Source organism: Bos grunniens, chromosome 21 (assembly GCF_055505025.1).
Source record: "Bos grunniens cultivar Pamir isolate PY7600 chromosome 21, Bosgru_T2T1.0, whole genome shotgun sequence".
NCBI lineage: Eukaryota > Metazoa > Chordata > Mammalia > Artiodactyla > Bovidae > Bos > Bos grunniens.
The window spans coordinates 49,212,112-49,227,020 of NC_141185.1; the positions used below are offsets into that span (position 1 = coordinate 49,212,112).

A 14,909-nucleotide genomic window follows, 5' to 3' on the forward strand; every position below is an offset into this window, starting at 1 on the left:
CCACACACTCCCGGCTGACCAAGCTTCCCAGTTTAACCTGGTTGGTCACCAGCCTGCCAGACTCTGGGACTGGCCCACCTGCACCGGACCCAGGAAGAACCCCTGACCTCTCCTATCCTCTTTGCAGATCCGGATCTGGGCTCGGCCAAAAGCAACTGCAGACAACCATGGCCTTTACGCCCTGAATGTGACAGGTCCCATCCTGAACTTCTTTGCCAATCATTACAATACAGCCTACCCACTCCCCAAATCTGGTGAGTGAGGGGCCTCGTGTTGGGGGAAAGTGAATGGGTCTCCCTTCTCATTCCCGGAGGCCATCCTGCCAACTGCCTGGCCTCCCCAGACCAGATTGCCCTGCCCGACTTCAACGCCGGTGCCATGGAGAACTGGGGGCTGGTGACCTACCGGGAGAACGCGCTGCTCTATGACCCTCAGTCTTCCTCCAGCAGCAACAAAGAGCGAGTAGTCACTGTGATTGCTCATGAGCTGGCCCACCAGGTATCCTCCCATCATGGGGAGTGCAGACCAAGAACATGGGGGGCTCCGGGAGGAGATGGCACAAGTCATGGCTCTGTCCTCAGAAGCTGAGAAGGGAGGGGGGATTCCACCTGGCCAGGGGGTTTGGGGAGGAGTCAGGATGAAGTCGGTAAAGCCTCCAGCTCAAGCTGGCATGTGGGGAGCACTCGGCGAAGGGTAGCCCTGAACATCGTTAGTGACCGCGAGGTCCGAGTGATTTGCTGGGCTGACCCCTCTCCCCTACAGTGGTTTGGGAACCTGGTGACCCTGGCCTGGTGGAATGACCTGTGGCTGAACGAGGGCTTTGCCTCCTATGTGGAGTACCTGGGAGCTGACTATGCAGAGCCCACCTGGAATCTGGTGAGCCCCCTGCCTGGGGACCACTGGGGTCTGGGATGGGGGATGACCTGGGTCACCCCCTCTGAGGCCAGTCCCCTGATTGGCTGTTGGGGGTTTGCAGAAAGACCTCATGGTGCCGAATGACGTGTACCGTGTGATGGCCGTGGACGCGCTGGTCACCTCTCACCCACTGACCACCCCTGCCAACGAGGTCAACACCCCTGCCCAGATCAGCGAGATGTTCGATACCATCTCCTACAGCAAGGTGCTGCCCAGTCCCCATGCTGGTCCTTAGACAGTCGGGGGGTGGGTGGGGAGGGCAGTGGGAGTTCAGCCCCCCAGGGCTCGGTGAGCACCCACCCAGCCCGATGGGAACACAGGGTCCCTCAGCTGGGTCAACACAGCCTCCTGAGCTCCCTCCCCTCCACAGGGAGCCTCGGTCATCCGGATGCTCTCGAATTTCCTGACTGAGGACCTGTTCAAGAAGGGCCTGGCGGTGAGGATCCTTGGCCAGTCACGGGTGGGGGGTGTCTCCTCTGAGCCCTGGCCTCACGGAGGCTGTGGCCGAGCCTGGGGCCACAGCTCAGCCCTCACCGAGCTCTGTCTTTCTGCAGTCCTACTTGCAGACCTTTGCCTATCAGAACACCACCTACCTGAACCTGTGGGAGCACCTGCAGATGGTCAGTAGCAACCAGCCCTCCTGAAGATGTTCTGTGGGGGTCCTGAGATGCTGAAAGCCCCAGGGCCGGCAGCACCCCCGTGGGAGCGAAGGTGCCCAGCTCCCCTGCTTACCCCACACCCCAGGCAGGACATCTGGAGCCTGGCCTGCTTACTGGCTGCTCCTCTCTAAAGTGGGTGCAGCGATGACTCCTTGAAGGAGGTGTAGCCAGAGCTTGGGTCATGAGCCTGGCAGGTGGCCCCCCACTGGCACCTTGCACTATAGTGAAGTCTATGAGGGGAGCCGGGGAGCACCCTCCTCTGAGTGTTGAGGAAACGGGCTCTCACATTTCCCAAGACCAAGCCATCATCTCCCTGGAATTTTGGAGCCAGTCATTCACCAGCTCAGCGCTCCTGGCTGCCCTGTGCCCCACCCAGCCCCTCTCAGGCACCACTTTGCACACACTAGCACCCTCAGCACGCTCTCTGACCCTCCCGTCCAGCCCCACCTCACATTCCTGTCCACTTAGACCCCGAGGGGCCCTGTCTGGGGCAGACCCTCTGACCACTCCCACCCTCCCGCCTGGCCCTCCCCGCCTCTCCTGAGGCTGGCGTCTGCACCCTCTCCATCACCCTCCATCATCTCCCACCCCTTCTCTGTGGCCCTGGTCAGCCTGGCTGACCCCTCCATGTGCCCACACGCCATGACCAGCCTGACCTGGGAGGGAAGACACCAGGCCTTGTCACAGCATCACAGGTGGGCTCCTGGGTCCTCCTGGCTGATCTCCAGCCCAACATCCCTCTGTTGTGAGCCTGGTCCCCACCCCCACCGCCCCCAGCCTCAGTCCCTCTCCTCTGCTTCCACTGTCTGCCTTGCCCGACCTCAGCTTCCCATTCCTTTCCTCCTCCACACCGACACCCCTTCAAGCTGCATCTCCCCCTCCCTCTCCCCCAAACCCCCTCTCTCTGCATCCCCCCAGAGATCCTCTCTCTCTCAGCTTGCACCTTCTGATAGCATCTTCTGCCCTCTATCTATGCTCTTCTTAGTTTTTTATTTTCTCCATTATTAACAAATGTGGTTGTTTTTTTTGTTATTATGAAAGCAATAGGCACATGTGAGAAAAGATTTAAGACAATAACAACCATCCTAAGCCCATCCCCAGACCCCCATCCGCATGTGTTTCCTTCACATCGCCCACAGCCCTCTGCTTCTCTCTGCCTGTGACTTGGGGACACTGGTTTTCCTTTATCTCTGTCTCCTCCTCTTGCCTGTCTTCCCAGATTTGTTCAGGCTGAGCCATGGGGCATCCTGGGTGCCCCGCCCTGACACACACCCACCTCAGGCTTGATCACAGAATGTGGGGTTTGGGGGGAGCATGCAGATTTCCTTAACACAGAATGAACCAGAGGCTGGAAAGCTCTTGGCTCGTCCAGCGCTGGGCAGCTGAGAGGAGGGCGAGGCAGTCTGGGAGCCCAGCCACAACCTCACGGCCCAGTGCTCCTCCACTACCTCCCAGCAAAGTGGCACCCTAAGAAGAGGGCAGGGGTGCAGGGGAGAATGGTGGGGGGGGGAGGGTGGCCATCCACTCATGGCTGCACCATCGCCCTCTGCCCAAGGCTGTGGAAAATCAGTTGTCCATCAGGCTGCCAGACACCGTGAGTGCCATCATGGACCGCTGGACCCTACAGATGGGCTTCCCTGTCATCACCGTGGATACTAACACAGGGACCATCTCCCAGAAGCACTTCCTCCTTGATCCCAACTCCACCGTCACCCGCCCCTCACAGTTCAAGTGAGCAGATGGGGTCACAGAGACAGGCGTCCCAGGGAGGTTCTTAGGGGTGGTTGCCATGAGGTCCTCTGACCATAGCAGGGCCTGGCCCACTGTGGCCCCTGCCAGAGTGGTGGGTGTCAGTCCAGCTCCTGGGCCAGGAGGAGGGAGGCGTTTAGTGCCAGAGTCAGGCAGAAACTGGGAGCCTGGGCAGGACTGTTTTTCACTGGCAGTGGCCAAGAGCTGCCATTTCTCAGCCCTGGCCTCTGGGATTTCTTGTTGCAGCTATCTGTGGATTGTTCCCATCTCATCCATCAGAAATGGCCAGCCGCAAGAACACTACTGGCTTCGGGGCGAAGAGAGAAGTAATCCGGCCCTCCCCTAGGGGACAGTAACCCCCAGGCCATCCTGCCAGCTCCTGGCCCTGTTCTGGGGTTTTGGCAGCCCTCATCCTTGGGGGTGTCTGTCATCCTTTCATTCAACAAATGGAGCCAGCTTCTTTGGTTCTAATTTCTACTCGGTTGCTGCCCAGCTGTGTGACCCCAGTCAAGTTACCATCTGTCATTGGTCTCCATTTCCCCATCTGTAAAATGGGGACAACATCTACCCCCATTGAGTTGTATGACAATTAAGGGAGAGGATTCCCATGAAATGTTCACAACAGTGCCTGGCGCGCAGAATGTGCGGTCCTGCTCAGCCAGGCACCGAGGGAACCAAGGTCAGGGCAGGCCATCCCCTGCCTAAGCCAAGGCTGCAGATGAGGGAAGGGAGACAAGCCATTCGCACTTTCTGGAGCTGTGCTGAGTGCTCTATCAGAGGCGTTTATGGCCTCTGGGGCAGGTGGGCAGAGGTCAGAGAATAAGGAGGCTTTCACTTCATGGAGAGGTGAAGAAAGGCTTCCTGGAGGAGGTGAATTGAGTCCGAGGACTAGCAGGTGTTCACCGGGCTGATGGCAGCAGAGAGACGCCGTCCAGGCAGAGTCAATAGCAAGTGCGAGGCTTGAGGTAGGAGAGAACATGGGGACTGAGCTTGGCTGAGACAGAGGAGCAGTCCCTGCCAGCTGCAGGAGACAATGTCCTCGGGCCAGGAGGAGCCAAAGTGATTGAGTCTGATCTGCAGGTATGGAAGGAGCCCCTCCGGCTGCCTGCCGGGAGGAAGGCTGGAGGTAGACCTGAGAGGAGGGGGCGTGGAGCCCCCAGGAAGAGATAAGCAGCGCTGGGAGGCTAACTGTATGGGAGGCGCTTCCTGGGTGTGATGGAAAGATGGGAGGAGGAGGGTCTGGAGACTGAGCAGCGGCCTGGGAAGCTGAGTCTGAGCTGGAGGGGGTGTTGCTGATGGAGTTGTCCCATTGGGTGTCACTGGCCTGGCCACTGAGGTTCACAGATGGCAATTGGTCTGTCTAAGGTCACCCGCCTGAGTTTGTCCGGGCAGTCCCACCCTTCTTCTCCGCCCCTCACCTTGGTGTGGGCCCAGTGGCCTGAGGGCCAGCTGCTGCCAGGCTGCTCAGGAGGCGGTTCTGCCAAGGCCTGGGGACGGGAGGACCCAGGTCAGGTCAGCCCAGGGCCTTCTGAGCAGCCTCTCCCAGCTCTGGTCTCTCCCCACAGACCAGAATGAACTCTTCAAAGCCGCAGCAGACGACTGGGTCCTGCTGAACATCAACGTGACGGGCTATTACCAGGTGAACTACGACGAGAACAACTGGAAGAAGATTCAGAATCAGCTGATGTCAAGGCGGGAGGTGGGTGCCTGCCGGCCCATGCTGTCCCCTGCCCAAGGCCCAGTCCCAGGATGGCAGCCCAGACTGCAGGGCCTGCCCCATGGCCCGCCCAAGGTCACATGCTCTGTTGCCCCTTCTAGAACATCCCTGTCATCAACCGGGCACAGGTCATCTACGACAGCTTCAACCTGGCCAGGTGAGTGCCCGCCCTTCTCCCTCAGGCCCCTCAGCTCAGCCACCGAGGCCCGGTGACTTGGCAAGTGTGACTCCATAGTGAGAGCCCTGCTCCCTCATGTGGTCCTCATCATGTGCCAGGAATGGGGTGCGGGCTTCCTGTGCTTCGGGACGCCCCTCCCTTGGCCCCAGACAGTATCACCATTCAGCCCAGAGTTTCCAGAGAAGAATCAGAGTCTCAGAGTTTAAGCATCTTACCTGAGGTCATACAGTAACTCATGACAGCCAGATACAGATCTGTCCAACTCTGGAACTCCAGTGTGCTCCACCACACCCAGATTTTTCAGAGAGCTACCTGTGGGTCAGGCTTCTGAGGTGGTGCTAGTAGTAAAGAACCCACCTGCCATGCAGGAAACTTAAGAGACTTGGGTTCGATACCTGGCTCAGGAATATCCCCGGGAGGAGGGCATCGCCTAGGGAATCCCATGGACAGAGGAGCCTGGCAGGCTACAGTCCATTGGCTCGCACAGAGTTGAACACAACTGAAGCGACTAAGCACGCATGCGTGCCCCTGTCTCTCTCTTTAGTCACTCAGTCGTGTCCGACTCTTGTAACCCCATGGGCTATAGCCCGCCAGACTCCTCTGTCCATGGGATTCTCCAGGCAAGAATACTGGAGTGGATTGCTGTTTACTTCTCTAGGGGATCTTCCCAACCCAGGGATCGAACCAATGTCTCCTGCACTGCAGGCAGATTCTTTACCCTTTACCAACTGAGCTAGGGGAGTCAGGCTAAAAAACCTGGGAAGGACATGACAGGAGAGAGGCAGGCATAGATAAACAGAGATTTATTGAGCAGCTGCTGTGTGTGTAAGCACCGGCAGATGCTAAGTTCTGTGATGTCACCCATAGACATGGACATTTATGAACAGATGGCCTGAGAAGGTGGAGGGAGGAAATCTCAGAGGGCCAAGCAAATGAGAAAAGAGGTGGGCAGAGCAGAGAGCAAAGGCCTCTTGTCTTTTTGAATCTCAGATCTGTCTCTTAAGGTCTGTGTGGTCTTCGGCAAGGCATGTCACCTCTCTGAGCCTCAGTTTCCTCATCTGTAAGATGAGGATAATGAGCAAGGGAATGTGACTGGCAGTGGGTGCGCGTCTCCTCCCTCTCCCCCTAGTTCCACTCCACCCGAGGTGAAGGCTACAGCTGGTCCATTTGGGCCTCTGGGACCTCAGGCTCTAGGAGGGGGCTGGGACTCCCACAGAGAGCCCGGGTTGGGTGGGGGTGCTTACTTGAGCCCCTCTATCTGTCCCCAGTGCCCACATGGTCCCTGTCACCCTGGCGCTGAACAACACCCTCTTCCTGAAAAATGAGATGGAGTACATGCCCTGGCAGGCCGCCGTGAGCAGCCTGAACTACTTCAAGCTCATGTTCGACCGCACAGAGGTCTATGGCCCCATGCAGGTACGTCTCGAGGGGCATGCCAGCGTCCAGTTCCCCAGTGCCTGAAATGACGCCACGAGGCAGTGAGTAGAAATATTGCCTGGAGTGGTGAAGCGCCGCACCTGGTCCTTGGTGGTGGTGAGAGAGCAGGAGGGATGGAAGGGTGAAGGGAGCAGGGACTGAGAAGGTGAGCAAGTTGGGCATGGCAAGAAACGGAAAGACTTCTAGCAAAGTTTGCTAAATCTGGAAGTTAGCACTATCAGAAGGCAACAGAAAAAGCCACAGTACAGGAAGGGGATGGGATTGGGGGCAAAGACTTCAACCTGTTGCGTGGCCTCCGGCAATCCTCTTCAGCCCAAAAGAATCCTCTGTGAAAAGAGCGGGCCTCTGCTTGCCTAGCAGATGTCAACAGTTTGGAAGCTTGAGGGGAAGGTAGAGGGAGGGGATGGGGGGTTGGGGGTGGGATCAGAGGCAGAGGCGAACTGCTTGCTCTGTATCCATAACTGAATGCAGAGGGATGTTCACTGCAGTGTGGTTTATAAAAGACAAGAAAACCAAAAACACTTAAATGTCCAACAGTTGGGGATTGGTTAAGTAAGCTAGAATATCCATTTGATGGAATATTATGTAGTCATTGGGCTTCCCTGGTGGCTCAGTGATAAAGAATGCTCCTATAATGCGAGAGACGCAGGTTCCATCCCTGGGTCAGGAAGATCCCCCGGGAAAGGGAATGGCAATCCACTCCTGTATTCTTTTTTTTCCATTTATTTATTTATTTATTTTAATTGGAGGATAATTTCTTTACAATATTGTGATGTTTTTTGCCATACATCAGTATGAGTTGGCCTTAGGCATACACCAAAGGATTCTCCAGTATTCTTGCTTGGAGAATTCCATGGACAGAGGAGCCTGGCGGGCTACAGTCCGTGGGGTCTCAAAGAATAGGACAAGACTGAGCAACTAACACTTTCTTAACACTTTGGGGTGGTTAGTATTTTCTGCTTATGCTTTATGGAGTTTTCTAAGTTCCCCACAGTAAAGGCAGAATACTTACAATCGGGCGGTGGGGGATGGTGGCCCTAAAACAATATTAGGAAATAGTGACTCTTGGACATGGACCGTCAGAACTGGTGGAGGCTTTGAGGAGAAAGAACCTCAGATCAGTCAGCTGAGACCTGGGTTAGTGCCACCCCTTGGAGTGCTATCTGGCCTTGGGTTACTCCCTTAGCCTCTGGCCTCTTGCTTCTGTAACCATTAACCCTTGCTACGCTTGCTCACTCACGTCAGAGGCTCCGTGGGGCTCCAGGTGGGTCAGTCTTGAGTCTCCTCTTTGATTTTTTTTTTTAATATTTATTTACTTACTTACTTACTTGGTTGTGCTAGGTCTTAGTTTTTAGTATATATTTACTTACTTACTCACTTATTTGGCTGTGTTGGGTCTTGGCTGCAGCACACGGGATCTTCGTTGCACCATGGTGGATTTTCCCTTGTGGCACTGGGCTTAATTGCCCCAAGGCATGCAGGATCTTAATTCCCTGGCCAGGGATCCAACCCGAGCCCCCTGCATTGTGAGGCAAATTCTTAATCACTGGATCAGGGAAGCCCCATGAGTCTCCTCTTTGAAGCTGTTCATGTTCTCTTTCCCTAGAATTACCTCAAGAACCAGGTTGAACCCATCTTCCTATATTTTGAAAATCTCACCAAAAACTGGACTGAGATCCCGGAAAACCTGATGGACCAGTGAGTATGACCTGTCTTGGGTCTTGGCCCAGACACCCTGACCTGGGAAGTCTAGAGCAAGTTCCCACAGCAGCCTCCTCCGAACTTCCCAATTCCTGGCTAGACCAGGGCCACCAGTCAGGGAGGAAACCGCCCCCTCCCTGACCCCACCCAGGAGTGGGGGGCCCTGCCCCAAGGCTCCATGTGGCCTGTGAACCCGTCTGGCCTCTCTGTGTGAAGGACCAAACTGAACCTCCCTAGTCCCTTCACTGGCATGGTCATGCAGATTCTAGGTGTTAAAGGTGGGGCTGGGGTCTGTGCCAGCCCTCCCTGGGCTGCACAAGGCAAGAAGCAAAGCACCCAAAGGGTAGGTGGGCTGTGGCCTTAGAGCCCCACACCTGCTGCCCTACCTGGAGTTATATGCCAGCAGGTGGGCTACAGTCCACAGGGTAGCAAAGAGTCAGACACAAAGAGTCAGACACGACTGAAGTGACTGAGCGTAAGTACGAGCACAGGGAGAGTCTTTGCTGGAGCCAGGGCCAGGCATGCTGACAGAGTGTCATCACCCCTGGTGCAGATACAGCGAGATTAACGCCATCAGCACTGCCTGCTCCAATGGGTTGCCTAAGTGTGAGGAGCTGGCCAAAACACTTTTCAACCAGTGGATGAATAACCCTAACGTTAACCCGTGAGTGTGTCCCCTGCTTGTTCCCTGATCTTTATCTGTCCCTCAAGCTCACAGCCCTGTCCTCATCGGACCCTCGTCCCCCACCCTCTTGCTGCTTCTCCACCTCTGACACCCCCAACTCCATGCCAGGATCGACCCCAACCTGCGGTCCACCATCTACTGCAACGCCATCGCCCAGGGTGGCCAGGAAGAGTGGGACTTTGCTTGGAATCAGTTACAACAAGCAGAGCTGGTTAATGAAGCTGACAAACTCCGCTCAGCGCTGGCCTGCACCAACCACGTCTGGCTCCTGAACAGGTGAGGACCAGAGCTGGATGGGGCTGGATGAGTTCCCCTCCCACCGGAGACCAGGGTCCCAACGTGGGGGATAAAGAACCAGCCAGCCATCCACACTATCCTTCGTGGGATCCTTCCTAGCCCGTGCAGTAGGCCAGTGTGTTTCCCATTTTACAGATGAGGACACAGAGGCTCAGAGAAGCAAAACAACTCACTCGAAGTCCAGAAGCTTTACTAAGTAAAAAAAAAAAGCAACAACCAAGATTTGAGTCTGGATCTGGGTCCACATCCTGTGCTTTTAACTGCTGCATTTCTCCTGGCCTTTACCTCTCTCTCAAGGGTCTTGGCACTGGCTTCCCTGGTGGCTCAGTGGTAAAGAATCCACCTGTGATGCAGGACACCTGGATTCAATCCCTGGATCAGGAAGATCCCCTGGAGGAGGAAACGGCAAACCACTCCAGTATTCTTGCCTGGGAAATCCCATGGACAGAGGAGCCTGGTGGGCTACAGTCCATGGGGTCGCAAAAGAGTCAGACACGACTTAGCGACTAAACAACAACAAGAGTCCTGCTGCAGATGGACTTGAGTCCTGGACATCCAGCTGGGCACCCCCAAACCCTTGGATGAGGGCTCCTGGCTCCCACTGTGTGCCTCATTGCCATCTCCTGGACTTCAGTAAAGAAGAGCCACCCTCAATGTCAAAGACAGGAGTGGCCACTCTACCTGATATAGGAATCACCCCTTCCTTCCTTCATTCATCACTAGATATTTATCAGACACCTGGTCTATGCCAAGTATGACACCTGGCATAGCCAGTGACCCTGCTTAGGGGACTCAGGGTCCCATCTATAAGAGGGAGGTAGGACCAAGGAGGCTTCAGCCCGCAGCATTCTGAAGGGATGTTGAGAAGATGCAGGAGAGGAATGCAGGAAAGGACGAAGGATGAGTGTGTGGGGGGTGGGGGCAAGCAGGGTCCTTTTACTCACTGCACAGCATGCTGAAGGGATATTGAGAGGATGCAGGGGAGGATGCAGGATGAGTGTGTGTGGGGGTGGGGGGGTGGATAGGCTCCTTTCACTCACCGCACATCATGCTGACCTCACAGGTACCTGAGTTACACCCTGAACCCCGACCTCATCCGGAAGCAGGACGCCACCTCCACCATTACCAGCATTGCCAGCAATGTCATCGGGCAGTCTCTGGCCTGGGACTTCATCCGGAGCAACTGGAAGAAACTCTTTGAGGAGTGAGTCTGCCAAGAGTGTGTTAGGGGAAGCGCCCACCAAGGCTGGGTCCCCTAGGGGTAGGAGTGGGTCCCCTGTGTGCACCAGACCCCGCAGGCTCAGGAATAGAGAGCAGACACTGCATTGGAGTGGTCCAAAGAGAACCCAGGGGCTTCCCCGGTGGTCCAGGGTTCAGACTCTGTGCTTCCAATGAAGGGGGCTCAGGTTCAATCCCTGGTCAGGGAACTAAGGTTCCACATGCCTCGCAGTGCACCCCCCCCAAAAAAAAAATGCCACGAAAAACAAAACAGAAAACCAGATGAATCCAGCTTGAGGTCTGTAGGGGCAGGAACTGAAAGACAAGGCGGTGGGGTCGGCTGTGCCTTTTCCCACTTGGGGGAAGAAAGTCTACCTGGAGGGAGTGTTCTCTGAAGAGATGGGAACAAGGACATGCGGCCAAGCCTGGGTTTAGGTCCCTGGTGGTGTCTCCTTGGGCGTGTCACTGCCTTGCATCTATGAGACGGGGATGGTCACAGCGTGTCGCCTGCCAGTCACTGGACATTGCTTCCCTGCCCTGCTCATGGCTCCTCTCTCCTCCCGTCCTGCAGTTATGGTGGTGGTTCCTTTTCCTTCTCCAACCTCATCCAGGGTGTGACCCGAAGATTCTCCACTGAGTTTGAGCTCCAGCAGGTAAGAAGCCTGGGACCCTGGGGCTCATGCCCCAGAGGCCCACCCCCAGTCTCAGGGGGCAGCCGCCACTCAGCTCCCACCGAAAGGCAGGGGGTGTTCATAAGGCAGTGGGGCTCCATGTGGTCAGGCCTTCTTCATGTACAGAGGAAGCTGGGTATCCAGACTTCTTAAATGTCACAGTTCAATTGCAGTTATTCATCTTGGAATTTTTTATTAGCAAAAGATAAAGAGAGTAATATAATGAACCTCCAGGTACCCATTATTCAGATTGAATAATTATCAACTTTTGCCGACACTTTTTTTTTAGGGGAAGACAGTTTTCAAGCAAATCACTGATATTATATAATTTCACTTATAAACACTTTAGTCATATCTAAAATAAAGAAAAATTTTAAAACATAATCCATCATTAGCAAACCCAAGAAAACGAACAATTCCTTACTATCATCCTATACCCAGGCCATTTTCAAATTCTCTCTCTTTTTTTTTTGGCCATGCCTTGGCAGCTGGCAGGATCTTAGTTCCCCAACCAGGGATTGAACCCATGGCCCCTGCTTTAATTAAGAGCGCAGAGTCTTAACCATTGGACTGTCAGGGAAGTCCCTTTTACACATTTTTGAGTCAATCTCTGTTTTCACTTCTCTTGAATGTATTCTTAGGAGTGGAATTGCTAGGTCATTTGATAACTATGTTTTTTGAGAAAACACCAAAATGTTTTCTAAAGCAACTGCATCAGTTTACATTCCCATCAGCAATGTATGAAGGTTCCAATTTCTTTATGTTTTGGGGAAAATTGTTATTTTCCTTTTTTGTTTTAAAAAAAGTTTTACATCTGTAAAGTGTATCTCATGGTTATGAGTTTCATTTCTCTGATGACTCATGATGTTGAGCATCTTTTCATGTGCTTTTTGGCCATTTGTATATCTTCTTTGGAGAAATATATTCAAATCCTTCATTCAGTTTTTCATTAGTGTATTTGCCTTTTTATTGTGAGTTATAAAAGCTCTTTATATATTCTAGATACCAGGCCCTTATTAGACACATGATTTGCAAGTATTTTCTCCGATTTTGTGAAATTGTCCTTTCGCTCTCTTTACAATGTCTTTGACACACAGGAGTTTTTTTATTTTGATGAAGTCTAACTTACTACTTTTCTTCTGTCGCTTGTGCTTTATGCGTCATATATAAGAAACAATTACCAACCTGAAGTTCCATCTATGCTTCTTACTAAGATTCTTCTCATCTTAGCTCTTACATTTAGGAGTGATCAGTTTGACTTGATTTTTGTGTATGGTGTAAGGCAGAGGTCCAACTTCACTCTTTTGCATGTGGCTATCCAGTTGTCCCAGTCCCATTTATTTAAAGGACTATTCTTTTTTGTAATATTAGTCATTAAAAAAAATTGTCATTGGAGTACAGTTGATTTACAATGTTGTCTTAGTTTCAGGTGTACAGCAGAGTGAATCAGTTATACATTTACATATATTCATTCTTTTTCAGATTCTTTTCTCATACAGGTTATCACAGAATATTGAGTGGTGTTCTCTGTGTTATATAGTACTGGTTATCTAGCTTATATATAGTGGTAAATTCTAAGTTTCTGATTTATCTCTCTCCACCCCCCATGTTTCCCCTTTGGTAACCATAAATTTGTTTTCCATATCTGTAAGTCTTTTTCTGTTTTGTAAATAAGTTCCTTTATATCATTTTAAAAATTAGATTCCACGTATAAGTGATAATATATATTTGTCTTTGTTTGTCTGATTTACTTCACTTATTATGATAATCCCTAGGTCCATCCATATTGCTGCAAATGGCATTATTTTGTTCTTTTTTATGGCTGAGTAATATTCCATTATATACATGGACCATGTCTTCTTTAACCATTCCTCTGTTGATAAAATGACTGTTCTTTCACCTATTGAATGATCTTGACACCAGAAAATCAATTGACTATAAACGTTAGGGTCTATTTCTGGACTCTCAATTTTATTTCACTAATCTGTTTATATTTAGGTTAACACAGTGGTGTCTTAATTATCATAGATTTGTAGTGAGTTTTGAAATTTGGGTTGTAAGCCCTCCAACTTTGTTCTTTTTCAAAGTCATTTCACTATTCTGAGTCTTTGCATTTCTTTATGAATTTCTTTACGAATCAGCTTGCCAATTTCTGCAAAAAAGGATAGTTGAAATTTAGATAGGGATTGCACTGAATCTGTGGATCAATTTGGGGAGCATTTCCATGGTAGTAATATTAAATCTACCAATTCATTAACACAGATTTATTTAAGTCTTTTTTCCCCTTTTATTTAGGTCTCAATTTTTCTCAACAATATTTTGTAGTTTTCCACATACCAGTCTTGCACTTCTTTTGTCAAATTTATTCCTAAGTATTTTATTCTTTTTGATGCTATGGTTAATGGAACTGTTTTCTTAATTTAATTTTCAGATTTTTCACAGCTAGTGTATAGAAATACAATTAATTTTTGTATATTGATCTTGTATCCTGCAAACTTGTTGAACTCAAGTTTTAATAGTTTTAAAAAAAAATAGTTTTTTTCCCTTTCAATTCCTTGGGGTTTTCTGTGTATAAAATTGGGTCATCTGTAAATAGAGATAGTTTACTTCTTCCTTTCTGGATGCTTTTAATTTCATTTTTCTTGCCTAATTGCCATTGCTACAACCTCCAGTACTAATACATATTTTAATCTTTAAAAAAAAAAAAACAACACTTATTTGCTCAAGCAGTCAGGTCATGTGTGCTATAGAAATGGCCACATTTTGAATTTGGCTGCTTGCTCCCTTTTGGTGCCTGTTTAATTTGTCCTTCTCTCCTCCCTTGATTGGATTAAGATTGTATTTCAATTAAAAAGAAAGGATCAGCTCAATGAAGAACCTCACAATGAAGTCCACATACACATAGGAGCCTGGTTGGCCCTTGGGGCTGTCATTTTTGGCCTCTGCCAGTGAGAGGGAAGGACTCCCTACGCCCGGGGGCTCTAACATGGCCGGGAGGGGTAGAGGACCTGGTAGCCCTCTCGGGGATGTCAGAGACTCAGCCTGAGGCTCAAAAGCATCCTTTTCCTGGCAGCTGGAGGAGTTCAAGGAGAACAACATGGACGTCGGCTTCGGCTCAGGAACACGGGCTCTGGAGCAAGCCCTGGAGAAGACTAAAGCCAACATCAACTGGGTGAAGGAGAACAAGGAGGTGGTGCTAAACTGGTTCAAAGACCACAGCTAAACAGTCTCTGGTCCTTACATTCACCTGGTCCCTATGTGAGACGCCCACCTGCCTCTGTCCCAGGGACCCATGGCAGGGCCCTTGTTTCTGAAGCCTGAGGCACCAGCGTCCTCCCCTTGGGGACAGAGTCTCTGGCCCATGTTCACTCCACTCTTCCCAGGGGACCACTCCAGCTTCTGATGCCCAGACTGTCCAAGTGCCTCCCAGCTCCTGCCCCTCATGCCAATGGCACCCCAGGCTTGGCATGGCTCCTGTCACCCAAGGCTCTGGGTCTGATCTCAGGGAGTCCAGCTCCAGGGTCAGATGAGAAGCCCTCAGTGGATGATGGATGGCCTTGGGGGGGCTGCCCTGTGCCGTCTCCTATCCTCCCCTAAAGACCCTGGAACTGAAAAGTCTACAGAGCACCAGATCTGTATATTTTTTTCTAAGATAAAATGTAAATAAAAGATTTCTAGATGA

The 14,909-nt window shown here is 51.6% G+C and overlaps 1 protein-coding gene across 1 annotated transcript in view; it reads left to right on the forward strand.

Annotated features, from left to right (window-relative positions):
- The window catches only part of ANPEP (alanyl aminopeptidase, membrane), a 29,403-nt gene extending 14,494 nt beyond the window's left edge, over positions 1 to 14,909 (forward strand). The window contains exons 5-21 of the mRNA XM_086365329.1: positions 128 to 254; positions 344 to 498; positions 763 to 876; positions 977 to 1,120; positions 1,286 to 1,351; positions 1,470 to 1,535; positions 3,130 to 3,305; positions 3,570 to 3,649; positions 4,889 to 5,022; positions 5,142 to 5,197; positions 6,487 to 6,634; positions 8,262 to 8,353; positions 8,910 to 9,020; positions 9,150 to 9,317; positions 10,402 to 10,542; positions 11,128 to 11,209; positions 14,301 to 14,909. Coding sequence (XP_086221455.1) covers positions 128 to 254; positions 344 to 498; positions 763 to 876; positions 977 to 1,120; positions 1,286 to 1,351; positions 1,470 to 1,535; positions 3,130 to 3,305; positions 3,570 to 3,649; positions 4,889 to 5,022; positions 5,142 to 5,197; positions 6,487 to 6,634; positions 8,262 to 8,353; positions 8,910 to 9,020; positions 9,150 to 9,317; positions 10,402 to 10,542; positions 11,128 to 11,209; positions 14,301 to 14,450 — 2,010 coding nt within the window. The 3' untranslated portion in view covers positions 14,451 to 14,909. The remainder of the gene's footprint in view (positions 1 to 127; positions 255 to 343; positions 499 to 762; positions 877 to 976; positions 1,121 to 1,285; positions 1,352 to 1,469; positions 1,536 to 3,129; positions 3,306 to 3,569; positions 3,650 to 4,888; positions 5,023 to 5,141; positions 5,198 to 6,486; positions 6,635 to 8,261; positions 8,354 to 8,909; positions 9,021 to 9,149; positions 9,318 to 10,401; positions 10,543 to 11,127; positions 11,210 to 14,300) is intronic.